Raw genomic sequence first — 25,796 nt, 5'->3', positions numbered from 1 at the left:
ACACCCCATCACTTACTTCAATGGTTTCAAAACATAAGCACAATACACTGCTATGAGGTTATCCATGTCTCTTTCCAGGATAATACATAAACATGCTCTGTAGGTATGCGTTGCACGTAATATTTTCTAAGATTATGATGTTATCGTCGATCCGACTACCTTGTTATGTCAGGGTGAAGATACAGTGCAGGTAGAATTCCTTCTTTCTGCATCTCACTTTCCTTGTGTTGCATGTATCTTGAAGAGAGACTTGTACTTCAAGAATGAAATCTATAAGTTTTCAGGTTTCTCTGTTATTGACATTAAAAGCACTACTCATGAATATTAACTGTGCATTGCTTTCCCGCATTATCTTTGCTTTGGTAGCAATCGATTGGCATGAAACATTTTCACTTAATTAAAAAATATCATACCTCATATCAATTCATGATCCTTAAAATAATTTGTAATTTCAGAAAATCTCTGCCAACTCTCCACTAAGAGCCATTCGTTCATGTACAAACGAGAAGGACACTTGGTGGAGCGCATACCTCCACCATGCAATGCCTGATCCACGAGAACATATCGGGCCCAATACGTTTTTGAAATGTCATGCTATATAATCGGTTTTGGCTCAATCCTTTAATGGTGAAGAATCACTTTCTATGTTAAAAAAACAAATTCTCATATCTGGATTCAGATCTTCACCAAAATTGAATCAAGTCTTCCTTATCACACACCCATCCTGTACATCAATCCATCAATAACTTTTTGATATATTGTGTTATATATCGGTTTAGCCCTATCTTTCATTGGTGAAAAATCACTTGAAGAATTATCCGATCCAGATCCGGATTTTGATCTTCACCAAAATATAATCGGTTCGTCCTTGTCACACTCCTAACCTGCCCATCAAATTTCATCTGAATCCATCCACAACTTTTTGAGATATCCTGCAACCAAACAGACAAGCCGGTAGGCGGTGATGGGTCGCCGAGCATGGAAACTATAAGATATAGAGCAAAATGGATGTCATATAGCGGATAGGGAATCACCTTAAGATTATGCATATCAAATCTCATCCAGTTACATCTGCTGATAACTACTCGGTATCCATTTGAATGAAAAGTACCGAAAATGCGGTTTGAAATCGGAAATCCCCAAAGTTCGAGGGGGTGCTGTGGGTGAACAAAGATCTAAATCGAAAATCCGGCTCGATCATTTGTGCACAATGTATTCCAGATGATTAGTGTGAATTTTCATGACCATCCGACTATAACCCAAGGAGGAGCAGCATTTGGCACGAAGGCACCTCCAGCTCTCGCATATTATCGATGTTTGCACTAATTGACCTTTGACCCCTGACCAAAGCGAAATCGGTCAATATGTCCTGAGGCAAAGTTGTAGTACTCATTGAGTACCATGAACCTGCAAAGTTTCATTCGTATCGATGCACTCACCTGGTCGCTAGGGGGCCTTCAATTTTCGCCAATTTTCGCGCATACCCGAATTGTCGTGGGCGCTGTGGGTAAAGTATTCCATATATCACAAAAAACGGAATATATTTGATAGAGCATCACCTGTAGATCTTTCGTGCCAAATTTCATAACCCTACGTGGGATAATGGCTTTCGGAATTGATTTCGCGAGAAATGTACCGATTTTGAAGGTTTTTCGGTTGTTGCTAGGGAACCAAAGCGTCCCTAGCAACCATCACAATTTCCAAAGCACAAGGTCATAAGATGTACCTTCCACCCGAGTTTGGTCAAAATCCGCCCACGTTTACTACCAATTATGCTGATGACAAACGAACAAGCATCCAAACAAACAGACAGAATTACTGACAACAAGGGTCACCTATTTCGGTGACCCAACAGATTAGGGGTGAAAACATTAACCTCCTTCCACCTTCGGTAGTGGAGGCAACAATATTTGAGAAACTTCATAGGAATCTTAATTCCATTCCCAATTGTTTTGTTGGTTGATGTCCTTGTGAAAAGAAATGTTGACGCATACCTCCAGTAATTCCTCGATTATAAAAAAGACTTCCTGTTGAAGTATAAATGCAACCGTTGTCATGTATTCATTGCATCCAAATCATGATTTTTTTAAAAACGTCGATGACCATTTCCTTATGACTCCCACAGTTTGATGCCGGAGATGTATTCGTTCACCAGGCCATTCACACAATCGAGTACTGCCTGGGCTGCATCTCAAACACAGCCTCGTACCTTCGATTGTGGGCCCTCAGCCTGGCACATGCTCGTAAGTCATACTTCAATTTCTCAACTTGTTCTCATAGGGTATGTCAAACCCTTCTGTCTTTTATCTGTCATCAGCATTTGCTTTTATGTTCTCAACTTGTTTCATTCCACCGATGAATAGTGTACTCGGTTGTCACTCCCCATGTCACTTGAAATAGTTCAGTACACTGTTTGCTTTTAATTGTCTGACAAGTTGGTACCAAGGCAGCACACTTACCCTGAGCTCTGAGTTCTGTGTTTAATTCTTGACCTGACTATAAACTGTTGGATTGATGCTTTGCTTGCTTGGCATTACACCACATGTTGTGCTGTATGGTCACATGTGATTATGGAAGCAAAAGGTCCCATGGTGTCTTTCCCGAAGAGCAGGCCAGTGATTGCCGGCATCCTGAAGGCATCCCAAATTCCTGGCCAAATTGGCTCCAGTTGAACATGAAGGCTCGACCATCCAGAGTTCATGAAACATCAAAACTTAACCCCATCCCACCCCACAAGAAGATGAGAACAACTGGGTCCGTGAAAGAGGTAATTGTACAGTGGACTGTCAGCTTTCGATGTGACTGACATAATATAGTCATGCCTGCAATGAATTACTCCATCTTGACTTCTTGAAGTGCATAGATAAACACCTCGTAATGGCTTAGCCCCATTGCTGCTGTGTAGTCAACAGATATCAGCGATTGCTCTCACAGATATTGGACAGCTGCTCCAGCTTAAAAACAAACGAATTCAAATGGATTTTCAAGCTCACATCTCAAAAGGCCGAACTTTATTCTCTGCAGTAATGGATGATGTCGATCACTTTCAATCTCGCAACTCCAACTGTACCATATTGCTGTATTCTACGTTGAAATGAATTATTGAGTTATCTTGAATGAACACAATCACCTGCCCTCATAGAATAGCAACCAAATACAACAACGCTTCCCTCCTGACCCTTTCCGTGACAATGAAAACCATAAACCGCCTGCATCTCAGCAATATATGTAACGAGCCTGTTTTAAGCTTCTTACATAACCATGAAGCTCACCCGGAAATTGCTTTATTAAAAACTGCTTTTTGTTCAAGCATCACTCTCGCATAATTATGCACACAAAATTCTTGCATTAATTTTCCATTACTGCCTTTTCATGCGTGTCTGCCACATTCGCGAGCCAACATGCCAGTGTCACGTCATCATTTGAATGAGAAGCAGGTGCCAGCGTCCAACTTGGTTTCATGCATTGGAAATTTTGAAAGAAAAAAAAAACAAAAGAAGAGGTAATTTTCACCAAAATCACTGCGAAATTAAAAGCTTGGGTGCGGCGGTTCCATGCCATAATCTTTAAAAACCAAGCACGTGGGACCCGTCACGAGCAGGCTTACAATCTAACCAGGATTCTTTGGGTCACAGCAAAATTCCACCCAATTTTTTAATCACACCAGGAGCTTGAACAGCAATATTTCATGAGAAATGTTTTGTGATGATGGAACAGGGGATGTTTGAGCAGGCTGTGTTTTATTAACGCACTTGCTCTGAGGGTGGGTATCGGTCCTTGCGCATTATACAGCACAGGTATGATAAACGAGTTTTAAGTGGCATTTCTCCCACACAAGCTTTCTGCTATCGAGAAACCCATTGCTTTTTCTCTTGTCAATTTACCGTGACCAGCCAACTATACCGAAACAATGTTTTGGAATTCTTGCTGCAGGATTATTTTGGGGGGAAAAAAATGAAATTTTAAAAATCTCGAAAAAAAATTTCCATGCCGGCACAGCCAAGAGGTTTCCGACCCCATTCGCCTGCCCGAAGCAGAAATTTTCAACAGCTGGACATTTTGGTTGTCCACTTCGAGTGATGAATAACCTCTCGGTGCATTCCACGGATCCGTCATATCAGCCAGCATCAAGCGCCGCAAGGAAAGGACGTGTTCCAACTCAACCTTTTGCTCATGGAAACTATTTCATGGGTGGTAATCTCCCAATGATCTGAATCTTGGTTCTATTTTTGGTTCTTTGAACTTCTCCCAAAGAGCCTCTTCCAAAACAGAAATGGAGCCAATATTAAGATTTCCATCGTTGAATTTCCCCTCCTGGCTCTGGAATCTGCACTGAGCAACAATAATGCTTGTCATTTTCCTTAATCTATTGATAACAATCCCTGAACCATTTTCTATTACTAAAAGGAGAAGCGCCCATCCGTCCGTGTGTGTGTGTGTGTCCGTCACGCTTCACCTTTAAGGGTTCCTGCTGTCATAAAATCAAAAAATGGATCATTGGAAATCGAATAATCGATTTACTTCGAACAAAAACTTGTGTCGGTTTAATCATAAAGATGTCTGTTTTAAAGACCTGTCTCTCCGGGATTGAAGAAGAAGAAATGGGAAAGGGAGCTCAATCCAGCGGTTCCAGCAGTAACATTTATTATCCTATGACAGCAAGAACCCTTTGGAAAGACACAGAAGAGCACACAAAGTTACAGATGCAGTTATATTTCTCAAAGCAATAGAAAAATGTATTGAAATGCAAGGAAGGAGTGTACAAAGTACAAACAACAACAATCATAGCCACCATGACAGTAGCGCCAACAATGGCTACACGTTATAAAAGATCCTTTTTCCACATGTTTCACCTCATGTTACATCCTCATTGACATTCACAGACAGACATGCAATATGTTTCTGAAGTACATTTGCTGTCTTTTGATTAAACCCGTCAGTGAAGCGACTTTATGACGTGGCTTACGTTATTGAAACAACAATAGCTGAGTTGATACATTTTCATGTACTTTATGAAAAAAGAAGCAATTAGGCTTGACTGTACACAAAGGATTTTATCAATTAACAAGTAAAAAAGACATAAAATGTCATGATTCCCGTTATTTTAGTAATTTTGCTGGACGTAGTAAAAGAGCGAGCCCATATTGATGTACAACTAACATGGCCACCAGTCTACCAGTCGGCCATCTTTGATGAGTTCACAAAACAAAGTGAGACACAAGCATATACCTTCATGTACTGTGATTGTGCCACATTTGAACAAAATCAGAATCTGGATGTCTGAGAAATTGTTGGGGACACATTTAAGTAACAAAATGGTCGCCAGTCGGCCATCGTGGATCTGATGTCGAAAAGAATGATGTGCATATGTAAGCCATCAATCATTATCTGTGTACCAAGTTTGAACAACATCAGAAAATCCGTGTCCAATAAATGATCCATGTGTTCAGCATCAGCTTTTTTTTTACAAGTAAAATGGCCGCCAGTCGGCCATCTTGCATCTGATCTCAAAATAGAATGATACGCTTATGTTATCAATCATTCTTTATCAGTCTGTCAAGTTTGAACAACATCGGTAAATGCATGTCTGACAAATGGTGGAGGACGTGTTCGATACCGGGTTGTTGTTTTTTTCAACTTAAATGGCCACCAGTCTACCAGCCGGCCATCCTTGATCAGATCGCAAAATGAAGTGAGGTGCACGTGTGCATTATGCCATGTGCTTGTGCTAAGTTTGGACAAAATCGGACTATGCATTCTGAGAAATGGCAACATATTTAAACAACAAAATGGCCACCATTCGCCCATCTTGGATCTGATCTCGGAAAAAAAAAATGACGACCATATGTAACCCATCATTCGTTATCTGTGTTCCATGTTTGAACAAGATAGGTAGATGCATGTCTGAGAAATGGTTGAGGATGTGTTCAACACTGTGGGGTTTTTTTTACAACTACAATGGCTGCCATTCGAAACAAAATGATGTGCGTATGTTTTCCAAATCGTATGTTGTCTTTTTGCCAAGTACGAATAGAATCGGTCCAAACATGTCCGAGATATGGTTGTGGATGCACGCGCACACACACGCGCACGCACGCACTAACACGAAAATCAAGTCCAAATCCATAAACCCCCTTCTTGGACTTGGTCCAACGGGGGTTAATAATGGATAAATATTACATTATATTTTAAGGTTTCACTCTTTCATATAAGCTTAAAGAAGAATCTTACCATAAGAAGCACAATGTGTTTGTGTATTTGTTTGTAATATGGAATAGGCAAAGCCGAGAAGCGAACGTGGAATTCTTCTTACTTTCGCTTCTTAAATATATATCAAATTAAACAGTCTTTTTGCTATGAAAAAATAAATATTACCTCAACATTACCTTCACAACGACAACTACACCGCCTAGAACAGGATCTCATCTGAAAAAAATATATTACCTCAACATTACCTTCACAACAACAACTACACCGCCGAGAACAGGATCTCATCTGAAAAAAAAAATCCTCAACATTACCTTCACAACGACAACTATACCGCCTAGAACAGGATCTCATCTGAAAAAATAAATATTACCTCAACATTACCTTCACAACAACAACTACACCGCCTAGAACAGGATCTCATCTGCAAAAATAAATATAACCTCAACATTACCTTCACAACAACTACTACACCGCCTAGAACAGGATCTCATCTGAAAAAAACACATTACCTCAACATTACCTTCACAACAACAACTACACCGCCAAGAACAGGATCTCATCTGAAAAAAAAATCCTCAACATTACCTTCACAACGACAACTACACCGCCTAGAACAGGATCTCATCTGAAAAAATAAATATTACCTCAACATTACCTTCACAACAACAACTACACCGCCGAGAACAGGATCTCATCTGCAAAAATAAATATTACCTCAACATTACCTTCACAACGACAACTACACCGCCTAGAACAGGATCTCATCTGCAAAAATAAATATTACCTCAACATTACCTTCACAACGACAACTACACCGCCTAGAACAGGATCTCATCTGCAAAAATAAATATTACCTCAACATTACCTTCACAACGACAACTACACCGCCTAGAACAGGATCTCATCTGCAAAAATAAATATAACCTCAACATTACCTTCACAACAACAACTACACCGCCTCGAACAGGATCTCATCTGCAAAAATAAATATTACCTCAACATTACCTTCACAACAACTACTACACCGCCTAGAACAGAATCTCATCTGAAAAAAATATATTACCTCAACATTACCTTCACAACAACAACGACACCGCCGAGAACAGGATCTCATCTGAAAAAAAAATCCTCAACATTACCTTCACAACGACAACTACACCGCCTAGAACAGGATCTCATCTGCAAAAATAAATATTACCTCAACATTACCTTCACAACAACAACTACACCGCCGAGAACAGGATCTCATCTGCAAAATTAAATATTACCTCAACATTACCTTCACAACGACAACTACACCGCCGAGAACAGGATCTCATCTGCAAAAATTAATATTTCCTCAACATTTCCTTCACAACAACAACTACACCGCCTCGAACAGGATCTCATCTGCAAAAATAAATATTACCTCAACATTACCTTCACAACAACAACTACATTGCCTCGAACAGGATCTCATCTGCAAAAATAAATATTACCTCAACATTACCTTCACAATGACAACTACACCGCCTAGAACAGGATCTCATCTAAAAAAATAAATATTACCTCAACATTACCTTCACAACAACAACTACACCGCCTAGAACAGGATCTCATCTAAAAAAATAAATATTACCTCAACATTACCTTCACAACAACAACTACACCGCCTAGAACAGGATCTCATCTGAAAAAATAAATATTACCTCAACATTACCTTCACAACAACAACTACACCGCCTAGAACAGGATCTCATCTGCAAAAATAAATATAACCTCAACATTACCTTCACAACAACAACTACACCGCCTCGAACAGGATCTCATCTGCAAAAATAAATATTACCTCAACATTACCTTCACAACAACTACTACACCGCCTAGAACAGGATCTCATCTGAAAAAAATATATTACCTCGACATTACCTTCGCAACAACAACGACACCACCGAGAACAGGATCTCATCTGAAAAAAAAAATCCTCAACATTACCTTCACAACGACAACAACACCGCCTAGAACAGGATCTCATCTGCAAAAATAAATATTACCTCAACATTACCTTCACAACAACAACTACACCGCCGAGAACAGGATCTCATCTGCAAAATTAAATATTACCTCAACATTACCTTCACAACGACAACTACACCGCCGAGAACAGGATCTCATCTGCAAAAATAAATATTTCCTCAACATTTCCTTCACAACAACAACTACACCGCCTCGAACAGGATCTCATCTGCAAAAATAAATATTACCTCAATATTACCTTCACAACAACAACTACATTGCCTCGAACAGGATCTCATCTGCAAAAATAAATATTACCTCAACATTACCTTCACAATGACAACTACACCGCCTAGAACAGGATCTCATCTAAAAAAATAAATATTTCCTCAACATTTCCTTCACAACAACAACTACACCGCCTCGAACAGGATCTCATCTGCAAAAATAAATATTACCTCAATATTACCTTCACAACAACAACTACATTGCCTCGAACAGGATCTCATCTGCAAAAATAAATATTACCTCAACATTACCTTCACAATGACAACTACACCGCCTAGAACAGGATCTCATCTAAAAAAATAAATATTACCTCAACATTACCTTCACAACAACAACTACACCACCGAGAACAGGATCTCATCTGAAAAAATAAATATTACCTCGACATTACCTTCACAATGACAACTACACCGCCTAGAACAGGATCTCATCTAAAAAAATAAATATTACCTCAACATTACCTTCACAACAACAACTACACCGCCTAGAACAGGATCTCATCTAAAAAAATAAATATTACCTCAACATTACCTTCACAACAACAACTACACCGCCTAGAACAGGATCTCATCTAAAAAAATAAATATTACCTCAACATTACCTTCACAACAACAACTACACCGCCTAGAACAGGATCTCATCTAAAAAAATAAATACGAGATTGAATGTAGAATTCTTCTTATATTCGCTTCTGACTTTACCTAAAACTTGTTCACAACTGTATACGCAATTTCCGGTTACTTCGTCCTGGATTCGGGATCAGCGATCAAATAACGTAAATCACGATTAAAAATTATTTTTTGATGATGCGGGAGATATCTTTATTAAAATCAGTGGAGGAAATATACACCATGTCTGATATTATTTGGGTCTTTCATGTCTCCGACGATGCCTTTATCTCCCGGCATGCATCATTCCCCATGCCAAAAACCGGAAGCAAAAAAAAACCGGAAGCAAAAGGGTCATAGCCAACGACACGGATTCCAAATTGCCAGGGTATTGTGTTGTTGTTGTTGTTTCCTATTCTCTCATGTGCATGCGTTAAGTAATATTCACAAGATAGAAATAAAACCCAATCGTGTTTATACACCGCACAGCGTTTAAAAACAACCGGAAGCAAAAGGATCATAGCCAACCACACGGATTCACAATTGCCATGGTATTGTTTTGTTGTTGTTGTTTCCTATTCTCTCATGTGCATGCGTTAAGTAATATTCACAAGATAGAAATAAAACCCAATCGTGTTTATACACCACACAGCGTTTAAAAACAACCGGAAGCAAAAGGATCATAGCCAACCACACGGATTCACAATTGCCATGGTATTGTTTTGTTGTTGTTGTTGTTGTTTCCTATTCTCTCATGTGAATGCGTTAAGTAATATTCACAAGATAGAAATAAAACCCAATCGTGTTTCTACACCGCACAGCGTTTAAAAACAACCGGAAGCAAAAGGATCATAGCCAACGACACCACGGATTCGAAATCATCAGGGGGTATTGTGTTGTTGTTGTTGTTGTTTCCTATTCTCTCATGTGCATGCGTTAAGTATGAAGCTCACTGCGTTCGCTATGATATTTGCCCCATTCAAAATGACAATTTTTGAAGGGTTTTAAAGGCCAATCTTTTTACACCACTGTGTATTCACCACATTCTATTTTTTCACGATGAAAAAAAGACTCGAAAAACATTTTCAATTAAAGAGTAATTACATCTCTTTTTGGGGGGAATGTAGATGGCTACTTGCAACTAGGCCTCAATGGCGGTGTGCAGTTGCGTTTAATAAAACAAAACAACAAATACAAGGTGCAGGGAGGCGAAATTCACTGCACGTGATGTGTAACGCATGCAGAATCAAACAAGTGTTCGTTTACATATGTGCGGATGTCCAATAAATAAAGAAGATCGAAGCACACCTGACGCTAGGCCAAGGCTTCAGGCTTTGGCGTGCTCACGAGGCTGTACCCTCGAAATGAAAGGTCCCAGAAGATAAAGAAAATCGGGTAACATTTTTTCATGTAGTCTTTTAAAATAATGCTTTTTCTTGTGACAAAACATCATATCTTCCAGTCTGAATATTTTGAATAGAATAATTCCAACCCGTCATTTTTGATGGGCTTTTATACTAGTGGGATAATATTGAACTGTCTAATTCAAAATAATTATTACTATGTTGCCTATGCTATTACAACGTAGACTCAAAATGAAATATACTTTATCAGGTGTGTACTTTTATATGATTTACAAGACCATTAAGAGACGATGACGCATATACACACTATATTTGGGATTTTAACCTGGCTTCACCCACACCACCAAGCCATTGGTTCAGATGGCAATGCGAAACAGGCCAACCTGAAGGAGATTTTGCTTTGAGATTATTTCCCCCCTTACACCCCTCTGCCCCAAAATTCCTTGGGGTTCATCTACCCAAACAGTCCATTTTACCACTTTTCCCCTCGAGCATTCTGGCTGTTCGTACGCAGCTGATCGGTCATAGCAAACGGCCATAAAGGACGCATAGTCATGAGTGACCGGTGATTTTTTCCAAGCAATTATTCCATATGTAAAACAAAATACTGTTTCGATCGATTAAAGCTAAAAGTTTTTTTTTTCCAAAACAGGAAGATATTCCAAGAAGAACAGTTTTCTCAAATCGGCTCTTCATGCAGGGTGCAGCAGAACTTAATGGATTAAACTTTCTCAGCTAGAAAGAAGCCCAGCCTTCTGATTTCAAACTCAGCATATTCATTCCAGGACTTGCTTTGCGTGAAGAAAAGGATTTAGCAAAATGGAAGTCTCTTTGGCGAAACTATGATGAGAAGTATGGCCGAACTGAGCGAAAGATAATGCTGAGAAGCTTGCAGAATGGTGTAGAAGAATGTGGTATCGCACGTGGTGCACAATCCATTTGAGTGCCTGGATGCATGGCAGAGAGCCCGCTAAGGGCCCGACGTGCACCCGGTGAGCGGGGATGTGCAAGATTGATGCTCGGCTGTTACGGTTCAAAGCTGTTCTATATGCGCAGGAGACCGTCGTTCAGAAGAGTGAATTTTAGAAAAGGGGGAAAAAAAAAACTTCATGGTGGAACTCAAATGGCAAACCTTTAGAGATTGAGATGCATTTCATCTGTTGCATATTATCTACTGTCCATAGCTGTATGTGGAATAACTGCAGAAGTATGGTTGCTTTAGTGCAGAGTGCCAATTGGGACTGGGGTTATACAGCCATCAATGGAGTGTTGCATCGGGCATTTTCCTCGGTTTTATTTTTGATTTGATGTCCATGGAATGTGGGTGGTCTTACCCTGATTCAGGTGAATGAGTTAACGCAGCATTTTTTTTTTAACATCACTCGAGGAATAATCGCTTATCATAAAACAAACGTGAAGATGCCCGTCTCTTGCCATTTTGACCTGAATATAAATGTGCAGTACATTGTGTTTGTTTGAAAAATTGCTGATTTTACCATTTCCTGACTTCTCCAAAGATCATTTATGGACTAGTTTGAGTTATCTTGTGAGAGTTATAGTCTCAAAGTCCTTCTCTCATGATGTCGGGGAAATTCCATGGGCTGTGTTTATTGTATGTCGAAACGTCCTGTCTGACAGAAAGAAATACATGGTCAATTTCCATGGGCATTAGTCACTGGGAAAAATGCTGTTGTCCTTGGCAATGGATGCTTAGTCTTTCTCCAGTTCAAAGCAATTGCCTCTGATGTACATTTTGACTCATCATTTGTCAAAAGTTGGGATGTTTTCTCATTAATTTGTTGAAATGTTCATCACACGGCTGACTTCAATGTGCCACCACCCAACAGACAAACGGCATTCGAGCTCTGCTTTCAAAGGCAGGTCCTTTAACAGCCCAACGATTCATCAGTACCGAGGCCAGAGAGGCATATGACTATGTTCTCATATATACGGATATGGATACGGCATGCAGGAAATCGGACTCTGTGTTCACATAGACACGGATGCATATTCGAATATAAAGCGTATGACACGTGCGGAAAAAGGTTTTTCCTGCACAAATGAGCAAGATGGCACCAGCTATGTCAAGGATATGCAACGTTCTCTGTATCACTGACGTCCTCACGGCTCATGACATTAGCAATTCAGACCCAGACATTGTGTATTTTCTTAACATATTTGTGATCAGAGAGACCTGTGTCATACAGGTAAGGGTTTTCTCTCACCCTAGACACCAACTTCTCAACTCCTTCAGTCCTGATCAGAGAAGAATGGCACGGCATGGTTCTCGATACTCCACATGTTTATAGATTATGACCTCAATGGCTCCAATTCACTGTCCGGTGGTATTGTGGATACGATTTCAATTGCTCCATGGTGCGAGATACATATCCTGTTTCCACATGCCATATCCATATCCACGTCCTGACATACATCAACACAAACATTGAAAGCCATAGATCACAATATTTACCATATCCATATCCATGTACATATCAACACATGTAAAGCCAATCTGTGAACGCATTCCTTCGTTCTCTGTGATATGTGTGGTGCCACAACTCAACCTTCCACCACCCCTCACTTCCCTTTCACCTCCAATATGGCCATGAAAGACACATCTTCTGAGACTTCAAATGATTTTCGACACTCTTTGGCTGTTATGGAGCCACAATTTTTTATACCTATGTCTAGACATCTATGTGTTTTATGTATGTATGTATGTATGTATGTATGTATGTATATATATATATATATATATATATATATATATATATATATATATATATATATATATATATATATATATATCCATTGGGACCATACTCTGTGCAGAGCATTGGTGCTGCTTAAGCAGTCTCCTTGGCTATTGGGCACAATCCTGTACGGGCCGCCACTCCGACACACGATACCAGCATGCTGGCACTCATTTTCCCGACCTGGGAAGGATGACAGGCCGAGTTAACCCCACCTGGTATTAATTTAACAGTTGAGCGGGATTTGAACTCAGGATCCTAGGATCCAAAGCCAACACCAGGCATTTCGTGGAAGAGCTACGTACATTTTCTTTTCGTGGACTTAACCCAAAAGTAACTCAGGCAGTGGACAACTTTTATGCTCAAGAACAGGCAATGGGAATTGTTTTTACAACAAAAAGTAGTTAATTCATTTCATCCATCTTTTTTAGGGGTATCTGCCAACAGTAAATCATATAGCACTCATAAAGATACAGTTGTGCCAAAGAACACAGTGAGGAGAAATAAATATGGAATTGGAGTACAATGAAATGGTAACTTTACTCAAACCTATGTTTATTCCATATCCAGGCTCTGATTTATGTCAGGCCATACATTCTCATAAACATCACATCAAAGTTTCCCTCACAATACATCTTGTGAAAAAATGTCTTGCATGACTGAGCCATCCTTGATAAGCATCCACTGTGATGGACTGACAAGTGCCATTCATGGCATCTAGCAGTGTCATTTAGTCATGAGGAAAATGGTCATACACCTTCCATTGCCAAGCAGAGAAAAACTCTTTCATGAGGTTCAGGAACAGAGAATATGGTGGGATGAACACCGTTGAGAGATGTGGATGAGCTTCAAACCACTCCCTAACAAGAGAGTGGTTGAAGCAAACATTGTTTCACGTTACAACAAAGTTTGTCAATTGTAGCCCCGCCAGTCCTCTCTCCTCTTGGGTACAAGAGCCTTGTGTATCTTTTCCAAAAATCAAGCAGGCATGCTGTGTCGTTTGAGTCATTGATGGGAATATGGAAAGCAGCATCATTCCTGGAGGTAATATTTCTTATGGTAATATTTCCTCCTCGTTGACCCGGTGCAGTGACCTGCAAAAGTATTCACTCCACCTCCTCCAACGTTTTCACATTTGATGCCACCTGAGCTCATTTCATGATGCTTTCACATCAAACTTAATTTTCAGAGTCTTCACAAACTATTCCAAAGTGATAAAGCTAAAAAAAAAATGCAGATAAAATGTGAATAAGTTTGACTGACAGAAAATCAGATGATTCTCAGTTGTATAAGTATTGAAGCCCTTTGCTTAATAAAGGCCAAATAACTTCAGGAGCAAATTATTTGTTTTAAAGGTGACAAAATAAGTGTAATAGGTTTCACCCGTATGTAGTCATTGTTTTAACTTCAAAATTAAGCTCCCCAAATTATCTCAGGAGTTTTCAGGTGCATCTCACTTGGTCAACCAACAAGGCAAACATGAAGACCAAGCAGCTTTCCAAAGAAGTCAGACATCAGGTGGTGGAGAAGCATCGTTCAGGAGAGGGTTATAAGAAGATTTAAAAGTCACTCATTGTGTCTTTGAGTGCAGGGAAATCCATAATTAATGAATGCCTTGCTATTGTGCTTCATTTTCTTAGCCATGTCTCTCTCAGGCTCTCTTTTGGCTTTCCGAGTTATTTTCTTAACTATCATCTGCTTACTCCGATAGTGATATACAGTCATCCCTCGCTATATCGCGGTTCACCTATCGCGCCCCCGGTTCATCGCGGGTTTTCCCTTGGAACCTAGCTAATTTTTTCTGCGGATTCCCCCGGTATATCGCGGTAATAATATATAAAATATAAATTATTTAAGCAATAAATTATAACGCGTGGCGCTCGACCAGTCACACAACACATGAGACAAAGTTTCGCTTGTGAACTTCGAATATTTTCTACGTTTTTTCTCCAAGCCCTACGATGCTGCCCAAACTCCCTGCACCTTCTAAGGCTTCTGGAAAGGAATTGAAGCACCAGAGGAAGGTCCTGATGCTCCAGGAGAAGGTTAAGATGCTAGATATGCTTCCGGAAGGAAAAAAGTTTGCTGCGGTTGGACGAGCACTGCCAAACCGATCAGACCAAACGAGTCGATCTCCGGCACCTCAAACCCGATCACTGCCAAACCGACCAGACCAGACGAGTCGATCTCCGGCACCTCGAACCAGATCACTGCCAAGCCGACCAGACCAGACGAGTCGATTTTTTGGGGAGGCATCCATTCATCGCGGATTTTCACTGATCGCGATGGGGTTTGGAACTTAACCCCCGCGATAAACGGGGGACGACTGTAATTCTAACTCCAGTCCTGTTATTAGTCCCCGACCGGTTTTACGAGAGAGGATTTTCGGTTTGCTCTCTGTCTGTCCGTTTTTTTTTCCTACCACTGGTTTACATTGGCTTTATTATGATAAGTTACAGAACAAGTTCGAGTTTCAGGGCGTTTCATCAATATTTCGCAGAGTTATGCCCTTTTTAAACTTAGAAGATATTACATATGATACATGAATCAGTGTTTAGCTGCTCTGACTCCACCCACTACTTCACACTCATTGGCTGGACAGCTAGCATGACTCCACCCCCATAAAATCATGTATTACCATATTCCATGAAGCAGCACAGATTGGCATGGCACGCCTTCGGCCTGGGCACGAGTCCATTGCCCCGTGCAATTGGAATGATCCCAGGTGTATAACCATGAAGTATTGTATTTGCACATAAGCCGTACGTATGTTTTTACTTCATGAACATTGGGTTATTTTTAATATGGAACATGCAAAGCCGAGAAAGTAACGAAACATGGTGGGGTGGAAAAGGTTCTTCTTCTTCATTTTCATTCTGATATCAGCTTGAGCGTGTGTAAACCAAACTAATTTTTATCTCCGGTTTGTTATCCAAGTTGTCTTTATTGGTTTCTCGTCTACAAACGTTATCAGAAAATTAAAATTGTTTTTCATTTTATTTTGCTGAATCGACCCAAACGTGGTGGGTTATAGGGATTCTTCTTCTTCATTGAGATTTGGAGGGGGACATGTATTGCAAAGCAATTCTTGCTCTTGTTTATGTAACATATAAAGCTTTTTCTAACCACTGACTGACTGACTGACTCGCTGACTGATATTGAAGATTGGTACCTTCCGGGTGACGTCGAAAGCTGAAATTTTGTGTGCCGATGAACATCGAAGCCGATACACCGGGAAAAATCAAAGAGCCATTGGAAAGCATCCGTAAATGAAAATATAAATATGCAAGAAGGGCACTTGATGGAGAGCATACCTCCGCCAGGCTGATTCGTTTACGCTTTGTATCCCACTGAGAGGCTGGATCTGGATTTGGACCTGAACTAAAATTTAATCGGCTTGTTATTGTGACCTCACAAACTCACTCACCAAGTTTTGTCCGAATCCGTCCACAACTTTTTGAGATATTCTGCTATGTATCATTTTAGCTCTGTCTCTCAATGGTGAAGAATCACTTAAAAAAAAATTCGGATCCAGATTCAGATCTTCACCAAATTCGAATCAATTCTTCCTTGTTACGTACCGGACCTGCCCACTAAGTTTCGTCCGAATCCGTCCACAACTTTGAGATATCCTGCTATGTGCCGTTTTTGGTCCAATCTCCCAATGGTGCAAATTCTCTTTCAAAATTCTCAGATCCAGAGCCGGATTCAGATCTTCACCAAAATCTAATCATTTCGTCCTTGTCACATCCCCAAGCTATCTACAAAATTTTCGACCAAATCCGTCCACAACTTTTTGAGATATTTTGTTCACAAACAAACAAACAAACATAGATGGGTAAAAACACAACCTCCATCCACCTTCGGTGGCGAAGGTTATGAAAAAAAAGAAAAGAAAATAAATCAATGAAAAGTCAAATGCAGATGAGTAACCCGAGGCAATGGGGAAGCACGGTTCATATGCTTACACAATGTTTTTGAATGCTTACACAATGTGTAAGCAAACCCCGCTAGTATTTTATAAATACCTTCTACCTCTCCCTAATAGCACTCCTTATCTCACTACTTAACCACCCTGGCCTCTTTCTGCCTCTAGTTTTGCACCGCATTGGAATATCTCAACAACGCACTCCAAACATTTGCTCCTTGAAGGTTGCCCGTTTCTCTGATGCTGATTGCTCTCTTATTAACTTCTCACAATTTACAACACCCAACTCTCTCCTCATAACCTCAACCCCTTCACCACTGCCTGACCTCGCTACTCCCTCACCACTGCCTGCCTGCCCTCTCTACCCCTCACCACTGATTTCCCTCACTACCCCTTCATCAGGTATTCAAAAGTTAACAAACGGAGAGGGGGTATCAAAGACGCCCCTTGCTTTGGATGTTAGTTGATCTCGGGCCAGCCCTGATTCCAGCCTCCTATAAGTAGTGATAATTATACAATTAACCCCAATAATAAAGTTTGGCCAGGGTACCTGCATACATTGGTCTATTGCTTTTCAAGCCATATTTTTGAATTTTTGATGTTCACACCTAAATACGGAGAGAAAAGCCTGCTTGACGTCCTTATATTATTATAGAATGTTCCAAGATACAGCACCTCTCTGCTGGCACCACCAGGACGGTAATTTATAGTCAATGGAATTATGTCAACACCCAGCAAAATACTTTATTGAGCTATCTTCTCTTCCTCTGAACACATAAACATGTTCCAACATGATTATATAATTATGTTTCAATACTGTATTGTGATGTAAACAGGCCCCATGATAAACGCCGTGTTGTCGACATCTGGGTCAATAATGAGCAACAGCGTCAAACGATAAAATGACGTCATCTTAGCACTTATGTTCTGGGTTGTAACCACGGGAAGTATGGGAAGACCATGAGATGGTTCACATTGAACGCTATGAATTGGTTTCATGTTCTGCCATATCAGTTTGAACCGCAAGGCAAGTGGAAGTCCAGTCTGACCAGTGATAACTTTAATCTTTTTGATGAGGAATCCAGCTTCAAAGATGGGCTGATGGATGTGGATGGTCAGGGGGGTCCCTTCGGAGCCTGACCAGGATGACAGGACTCTCCGCATACAATGTGTATTTGAATTTGTCAGCATCAGCCTAACGAGCCTCTTCCCTCTTTATAAGCTACCCTTGTATATCTGTGTCATGCATTACCATTCTGAAGTTAATGCCATCCAATAATGTCATTGCATTGAAGCAAAATGAAGGGAACACAATATTTATTTTGTGTAAACTGTTTACGAAACTGTCAAACAAATGTCACAGGTGCAGTTTCTGTATAAATATTGTTGTGTCTGTGCTCACTGTATAAATATTGTTGTTTGTGTGCTTACTGTATCCTTTGGGATTTATACATATTTGGGTTGGCAATCATTTAATTTCATCCTTCACGTAAACTGTTACCTTTATGTCAATCGTAACAATCCATCTTTGGGTTATCTGCGTCATATTGGATGTTGTTGTTCACAAAAACACTGGTTGTAGTTGGGAAGACCAATTTTTTTTAATGAAAGCACCACCAACTATCACAACCCAGCACAGCTAATGAGCACAACCAGCTTCCCAGCAAGACGAGGCTCAAGTCTGCCCTTTAAAACCACTGGGTGGTCTTCATGGAGGACATCCATACCTTTACGAAGTCTGCATATGCAACCACCCTCACGGGTCAGAAAACAAAACGTTGTGACGTCGGACACAGGATTTTAACAAAATAACTTTTTTGGCTCAACTTCACCTGTACATTTGGCGCAGGTGTATGTTTGTACTACTTTTCCCACAACGTCCAAACACGGAATCTTGATTGTGTACTTTGTTAACTCAGTCCGCACCCAGTCTGCAAACTTTCAAAGCAATTCTCCTTTGTTTGTTCAGTGTGTAATCCAGAACTTTTCCTTGTTGCCCTGCAAGTTAAATTCAAATCCAGGTTCTGGCATGTGGCATACGACTGCCAAAATGCTCTGACTGATCTAATCTTACTGTTTGTTTCGTGCTCCTTTATCCTGTTGATTATCTTCTGGCTCGTCTACCCCGCACAGTCATCTACCCCACATACTGTTCACCATGCTTCTCACAAGTAGTACAGTAAATAACACTGCTCATTATCAACAGATCTGCGAAAGGTCCACACTAATATGGGAGAACGCACATTCTTTCAGTGTCCCTTCCTTTCTCTACAGGCACCGTCGGTGCCTGTAGAGACATATCCAACATATCTAACATATCTAGACATATCTACAGGCAACCAGGCAGACATATCCATTCATACCTATTACCTGTCAACGCTGCCCACATGTTTGTCGCATTGTGAAGAGTGGCACTATTGCTGGAGCATTTGGAGCAAGGCCAGCACGGCAGCAATCCCACACTTATTTGAAATTGGACGGCATGCCTGAAAATCCAGCAATCTCTTTGCAAGTTTTCAGTCGACTCTCATTGCCATTGAACCGTATGAGTGTGACATTTAGCTGCAACACATCTAGGATCGGCAATTTTCCCATTCCCTTCGAACTTTAGTGGTAAGTTGACGACTGGTTATTATTCAATTAATGCGTTTGAGAGAGCAATGAACTATGACCCTGTGCAATACCCCAAAAGGTCTCGTATTCAAGACACATCCATTCCCTGAGAAAATGTACTTTCATCTCATTCCTCCATCACTACGTTCACGACGGTGGCGGAAACGGATGATCCCGTTGCTGTACCGAAAAACTGCTTATAATGCTGTCTATTCTATAAGAGAAGTGTGTAATCCAAACGAAACACAGATTAATCGGTGATGTGCTCCGACATTTAGTTGTCATTAGAGCACATCGTGTTTCAGCCATCCAAGCCATTAAGCCTGTCCTTAATCGCTTCGACCACAAAAGCCGTCGGTACGGTATGTTGCTAAATGGAGAAACGACCTCAAAGCTTGCCATTATCTCTCCCTTCTGCTAATGTAGCAATTTTCTTCGATATCTCCATCTTTGAGGCACATCTGCTTTGTGAATCTTAGCTAATCGCTACATCCTTGGGGCAATCTGTATTGTGGTGGAGCTCATCATATTTGGGGCGACTTAGTTCAATGGCTGTTTATAGTGGGGCTAGTCCATCAATTATTATCTTTCATACTGATGATACGTTTGGCCCTTTTTTAGCCTTTAGTACCCGCTCTCATCATCAACGAGCCTTTTCATTTAATCAGGATAACCATCACTATTCATGATAACCATTGCTCTATATTTCCTGATTGGTGCAATGACCAATTCTCCACATTCTCTGAGCTCTTTCAAGGCTAAACATTCACTCTTTGTGAGATTACACCTGCCTCCAATTTAGAGTCTAAACACATTGAGGGCCTGCTTCACACGAGCGGAAGTGGTGATCTTGTTTTAAACATGAAGCTGATCCTTTCTTTTGAGGTATGAGGAGAGGGTTGGGTGATGTAGATTGGGAGAAGTGAACAACAGGACAATCAGCATCAGAAAAATCTTTCAGGACCAAATGTGTAGAGTGCAGAGTAAGAACATTCCAATGAGGTGTCAAACTAGAAGCAGAAAGAGACCAGGGTGGTTGAGCAGTGAGATAAGGAACACTATTAAGGAGAAGCAAAAGGCATTTATTAGGTTTAAAATAACAGGACTGGAGTTAGATTTATATCACTATCGGAGTAAGCAGAGGCAAGTTAAGGAAATAACTCGGCAAGCCAAAAGAGAGTATGAGAAGAACATGGCTAGGAATATTTAACATAATAACAAGGCTTTCTTTAAGTATATTAAGGGAAAAGATCAGGTTCAGACCAGTGTGGGCCCGTTGAGGAATAGCACCAGGAGAGTGGTTTGTGAGGAAAGTGAGATAGCAAGCTTATTAAACAGGAGTTTTGCTTCAACTTTTACACAAGAACAGTCAGGAGAATTGCCAGTAGCTGAGAGGATCTATCTATCGAGGAGGTGAGAAAGGGCTTTAACAGAAGATCCAGGTTGGAGTGGAGGAAGTAAAGGAACAGCGAGGAAATATAAGAGAAGATATGGTTCCATGTCCAGATAATCTGCACCCGAGAGTGTTGATGGAGGTGGCTGAGCAGGTAAGCGAGATGTTAACAGATAGTTTCAATAGTTCACTGGAGTCAGGACAGGTACCGGAGGATTGGAAAGTCGCAAATGTAACAACATTATTTAATAAAGGATCCAGAGAAAAATTGGGAAACTATAGACCTGTTAGCTTTACTTCAGTTGTGGAGAAGGTGTTGGAGACATTAGTTGGGGACCAGATGAAGAACCATGTCAACAAATACAAACTAGAGGGGGATCACTCGGGAGAGTGCAAAACCTCCGCCGCCAATACTGCTGGCTCACTCAAGTGAACCTTATATCTTATTCATTAAATATGATGTCAACAGTGCTGACAGAGTTATAGTTCTTTTCTCCAACATTTTTTTTGGGGGAGGGGGGGGTTGGAAATCACTTAAAACATGTAAAAATGCAAAAAAAAAATCGAAATTTTGTTGAAAAAAAAGTTGCAAAATTTTTTTTTTCTCTTACAATTTTTTTGGGGGGGGGTTGGAAATCACTTAAAACATGTAGAAATGCAAAAAAAAACATTTTTTTCTTTTTTGTGGGGGGTTGGAAATCACTTAAAACATGTAAAAATGCAACAAAAAAAAACTTTTTTCTCAAACAATTTTTTTTGGGGGGGGGAGTTGGAAATCACTTAAAATATGTAGAAATGCAAAAAAAAAAAATTTCTTTCTCTAACAATTTTTTTTGGGGGGGGGTAACAATTTTTTTGGGGGGGATTGGAAATCACTTAAAACATGTTGAAATGCAAAAAAAAAAGTTTTTTCCTCTAACAATTTTTTTTGGGGGGGGGGACCAAGTCCAAAATTTAATGGCATGATCCTTGGACCATACCTAACCCCCCCACCAAGTTTCGTCGAAATCCGTCGAGGAGTTTTTCCGCAATAATGTTCACAAACAAACAAACAAACAAACAGAAAGGGGTGAAAACAGTAACCTCCATCCATCTTCGAAGATGGCGGAGGTTAACTAATTTAAGGTCGTCAGCATGGGTTTACCAAAGATAGTTCCCATTGAACAAATCTTTTAGAGTTCTGTGAAGCAGTTTCTGATTGGCTAACAACCTCCAATGTTGTACCAAATCAAATGCCTTCTTAAAATCGAGATAGACTTTGTCCACTGCCTTTCCCTCATCCACCCCAAGTGGGGTAAAGCTCCAGGGATCTGTGGCATCCATGCTGAACTTCTCAAGGCTGGTGGAAATGCTGCACTCGTGTCGTTGCATGCAGTTCTGTGCTCTGCCTGGAACACAGGCATCATCCCAACTGACTGGAAGAGGGGTCTTGTCCCTCTCTGGAAAGGGAAGGGTGATCGCCAAGACTGCAACAACTTCCGAGGGGTGACGCTGCTCTCAGTGCCGGGCAAGGTCTTTGTTCGGATAATTCTTGATAGGGTTCGCCACCATCTGCTTGAGCACCAGCGTCCAGAGCAGTCAGGCTTTACACCAAAGAGGTCAACGATTGACCGTATCCTTGCTCTTCGGGTCCTCACCGAACGCAGATGAGAGTTTCGGCAGGGGCTGCTTGCAGCCTATGTTGATCTCTGTAAAGCGTTCGATTCAGTGAATCGGGATGTCCTCTGGAAGATTCTTGGTCTTCATGGGGTGCCACCAAAACTGATCGATCTGATGTCTGAACTCTACTCTGGTACTGAGAGTGCTGTGAGATGTGGTGGTGCCATCTCTGACTTATTTCCAGTTGTTAATGGATTTCATCAGGGGTGTGTACTGGCCCCCACACTTTTCAGCACTTGTATGGACTGGATTTGAGGGAGGATGTCAGAGAGATCAAGCTGCGGTGCATCGTTTGGCAATGTCAAGATCTCTGACCTTGATTTCGCAGATGATGCAGTCATCTTTGCGGAGACTTTAGATATCCTTTTGGGGTCCATCGAGGTGCTGAATGAGGAGTCGGAGCCACTGGGATTACGGGTTTCCTGGGTCAAAACTAAGATCATGGCTTTGAATGACATCTTGGATGCCACTGTCCTGTCTGTGCCTGTTTGTGGTGAGGATGTTGAGGAAGTGGAGAGATTCACTTACATTGGCAGTGATTTTCATGTCTCTGCTGGCTGTGAGTGAGAGGTCAAAAGACGTCTGGGTCGGGCTTGGGGAGTCATGGATTCATTGGATAATGGGGTGTGGCTCTGCCGGTACCTGTGCAGTTGGACGAAAGTCCGAGTCTTCAGCTCCTTGGTGCTTCTAGTCTTGCTCTATGGATGTGAGACTTGGACTTTGACCAAGGATCTGATATGGAGACTTAATTCCTTTGGTACCAGGTCTCTTCGGAGAATCCTTGGCTATCGCTGGTCGGACTTTGTGTCCAATGAGCGGTTGCTGAGAGAGACTCAAATGAGATTTGTTACCTGCATAGTCCGTGAGCGTCAGCTGTGGCTGTATGGACATGTGGTTCATTTTCCTGATGCTGATCCTGCTCACCAGATTCTCTCAGCGAGGGAGTCTCGAGAGTGGAGGGGGCCAACGGGCCGACCACGTTCCTCATGGTTGCAGCAGGTTGATCGGCCTCTCAAGGAGATGGGGATGGGCCAGGCATTTGCCTGGGGGATGGCCAGACAGAGGCCCCTGGAGTACCGGCGGAAAGTGGACGCAGCGACGCGCTGCTCTGGCACATGCTCCCATACCTGACCTGACCTGACTGCCTTTCCCTCATCCACCCAAAGTGAGAGTTTGTGGAGTGGCTTATCAGGTAGCTAATTGGATTGCAAACTGGCAAGTAATAGGAAGCAAAGAGTGGCTGTGAGTTGGAGTATGTCTTGCTGGGAGGATGTAATTAGCAGGGTACCTCAGGGATCAGTACTTGGACCATGACTATTCATTATTTACATCAATGATTTGGATAATGAGGTTAAGTGTCAGGTTTCGAAATTTGCCGATGGCACAAAGCTTGGAGGAAAGGGGGATAGCAGATGGGGTGGTGATCAGATTCAGGAAAGTATTGATACTTGTATAGATTGTGCAAAAGATTGGCAGATGTAATTTAACCTGAGCAAGTGTAAGGTGTTGAGGATGGTGAAGAACAATGAAATAGACATTACAGGATGCAAGGGGTCATTTTGGAGCGTGTCACACAGGAGAAGGATCTGGGGGTGGTCATAGATATGGGAGGTAAGCAGGCAGCACAGTGCCAGGCAGCTATAGGTAAAGCAAATCGGGTTTTAGGTTTTATTCGGAGGGGAATCAATTATAAATCAGAGCGGTGTTAACCTTGTACAGGAATTTAGTTAGGGCCACATCTAGAATATTGTGTGTAGTTTTGGTCACCACAATTCAGGAAGGACATTGATGCCATGTTGAGGGTTCTGCACACGGCTACGAGATCGATTCTGGGCCGAGCTCGACTCAGCTATGAGGAGCGGCTGAAGGAGACAGGGCTTTGTACACTAGAAAGGAGGCGGTTACGAGGAGATATGATGGAGATGTTCAAGATAATGAAAGGAATAGATAAAATAAGTACAGATGAATTAATTATTCAGCAGAGTATACAGTGATGGGACCAGGGGCCATATCCTGAGAGTGAAGAAGAGGAGAGTAAAGCGGCACTAAGGCAGGGGTCTTTCACTCAGAGAGTAGTTAATGCATGGAATGATCTCCCTGGAAAAGTAGTGGCAGCAGAAACAGTAGAGTTGAAATTAAATTAGGTTTAAATTAGAATTAGATACGTACTGGAAGTTTTGGAGAGAGAGGGGTATTGTGATGTTGGTGGGACTTTTAGGTCGCTTGAGCATTGATGGGTGATTGTGTGCATGTGTATGGAGTGCTGTTGGTGGGGGTCTCATCAAGGGGTGTTGTGTGGTTGATAATTTTTTTTATTTTTTTTTACCCAAGCTCATGCCCCCTCCCCTGGGGGGAAAAATACAAAAAGTCCCAAAAAAACGCAAAAAAACACTTTAAAAAATAAACAAACACAACATTTTGAATTTTCTTCTTTTGATCTTGTGTTGATAAATTCGTGTGGTGTTGATGTGGTACAGGCATGATGGGCTAAATGGCCACCACCTGTGTCTGATTTCTTCGTGTTTCCTTGTGTTTCTCGACTTGGCAATTTTGCTCGTTGGTGTTTTCGTTTTTCAATATGTTGTTAGTTTTGTCCCCAATGTCTCTTTTTTCCTCCCATTTGTGCCCCCCTAGTACCACAGTCTACTGTATACACTTGCTTTGTGCATGTGTTTGTTTATTTGTAATTGGACGATGCTCGGTAAAGCAATCAACTTTCCAACTGAATATGCTCCTTGCTAATTGCCTTTTGTTAAAGACAGTGCAAGAATATAATCCCCATAAAGACAAAGCACTTTCGTAACAAAATCTCAGTCTGCACTTTTCTCTGTTTTTATTTTGCTGCTTTCAATGCCTTAATCTCTCTCTCTATCGAGTGCAGCCTGTGGCTGCTGGTTGCATCATTGGTTGGGACGTGGCTATGCTGCTGATGCAGTGTCCCCCTTGCCAGTACACTGGTGCTCATTTTGCTGATCTCGGAAA

At 41.2% G+C, this 25,796-nt stretch overlaps 1 protein-coding gene across 6 annotated transcripts in view; it reads left to right on the top strand.

Moving 5' to 3' along the window:
* The window catches only part of LOC147029696 (V-type proton ATPase 116 kDa subunit a 1-like), a 504,511-nt gene that overhangs the window by 359,665 nt on the left and 119,050 nt on the right, over nucleotides 1-25,796 (top strand). For all 6 annotated transcript variants that reach the window (XM_085872936.1, XM_085872937.1, XM_085872940.1 and 3 more), the window contains one exon: nucleotides 2,126-2,243. In XM_085872936.1, the coding sequence (XP_085729062.1) occupies nucleotides 2,126-2,243 (118 nt within the window). The remainder of the gene's footprint in view (nucleotides 1-2,125; nucleotides 2,244-25,796) is intronic.

Source organism: Eptatretus burgeri, chromosome 3 (genome assembly GCF_056783735.1).
Source record: "Eptatretus burgeri isolate ZD-2024b chromosome 3, Ebu_testis_v1, whole genome shotgun sequence".
Taxonomy (NCBI): domain Eukaryota; kingdom Metazoa; phylum Chordata; class Myxini; order Myxiniformes; family Myxinidae; genus Eptatretus; species Eptatretus burgeri.
This window is presented reverse-complemented; position numbering and strand designations above follow the sequence as displayed.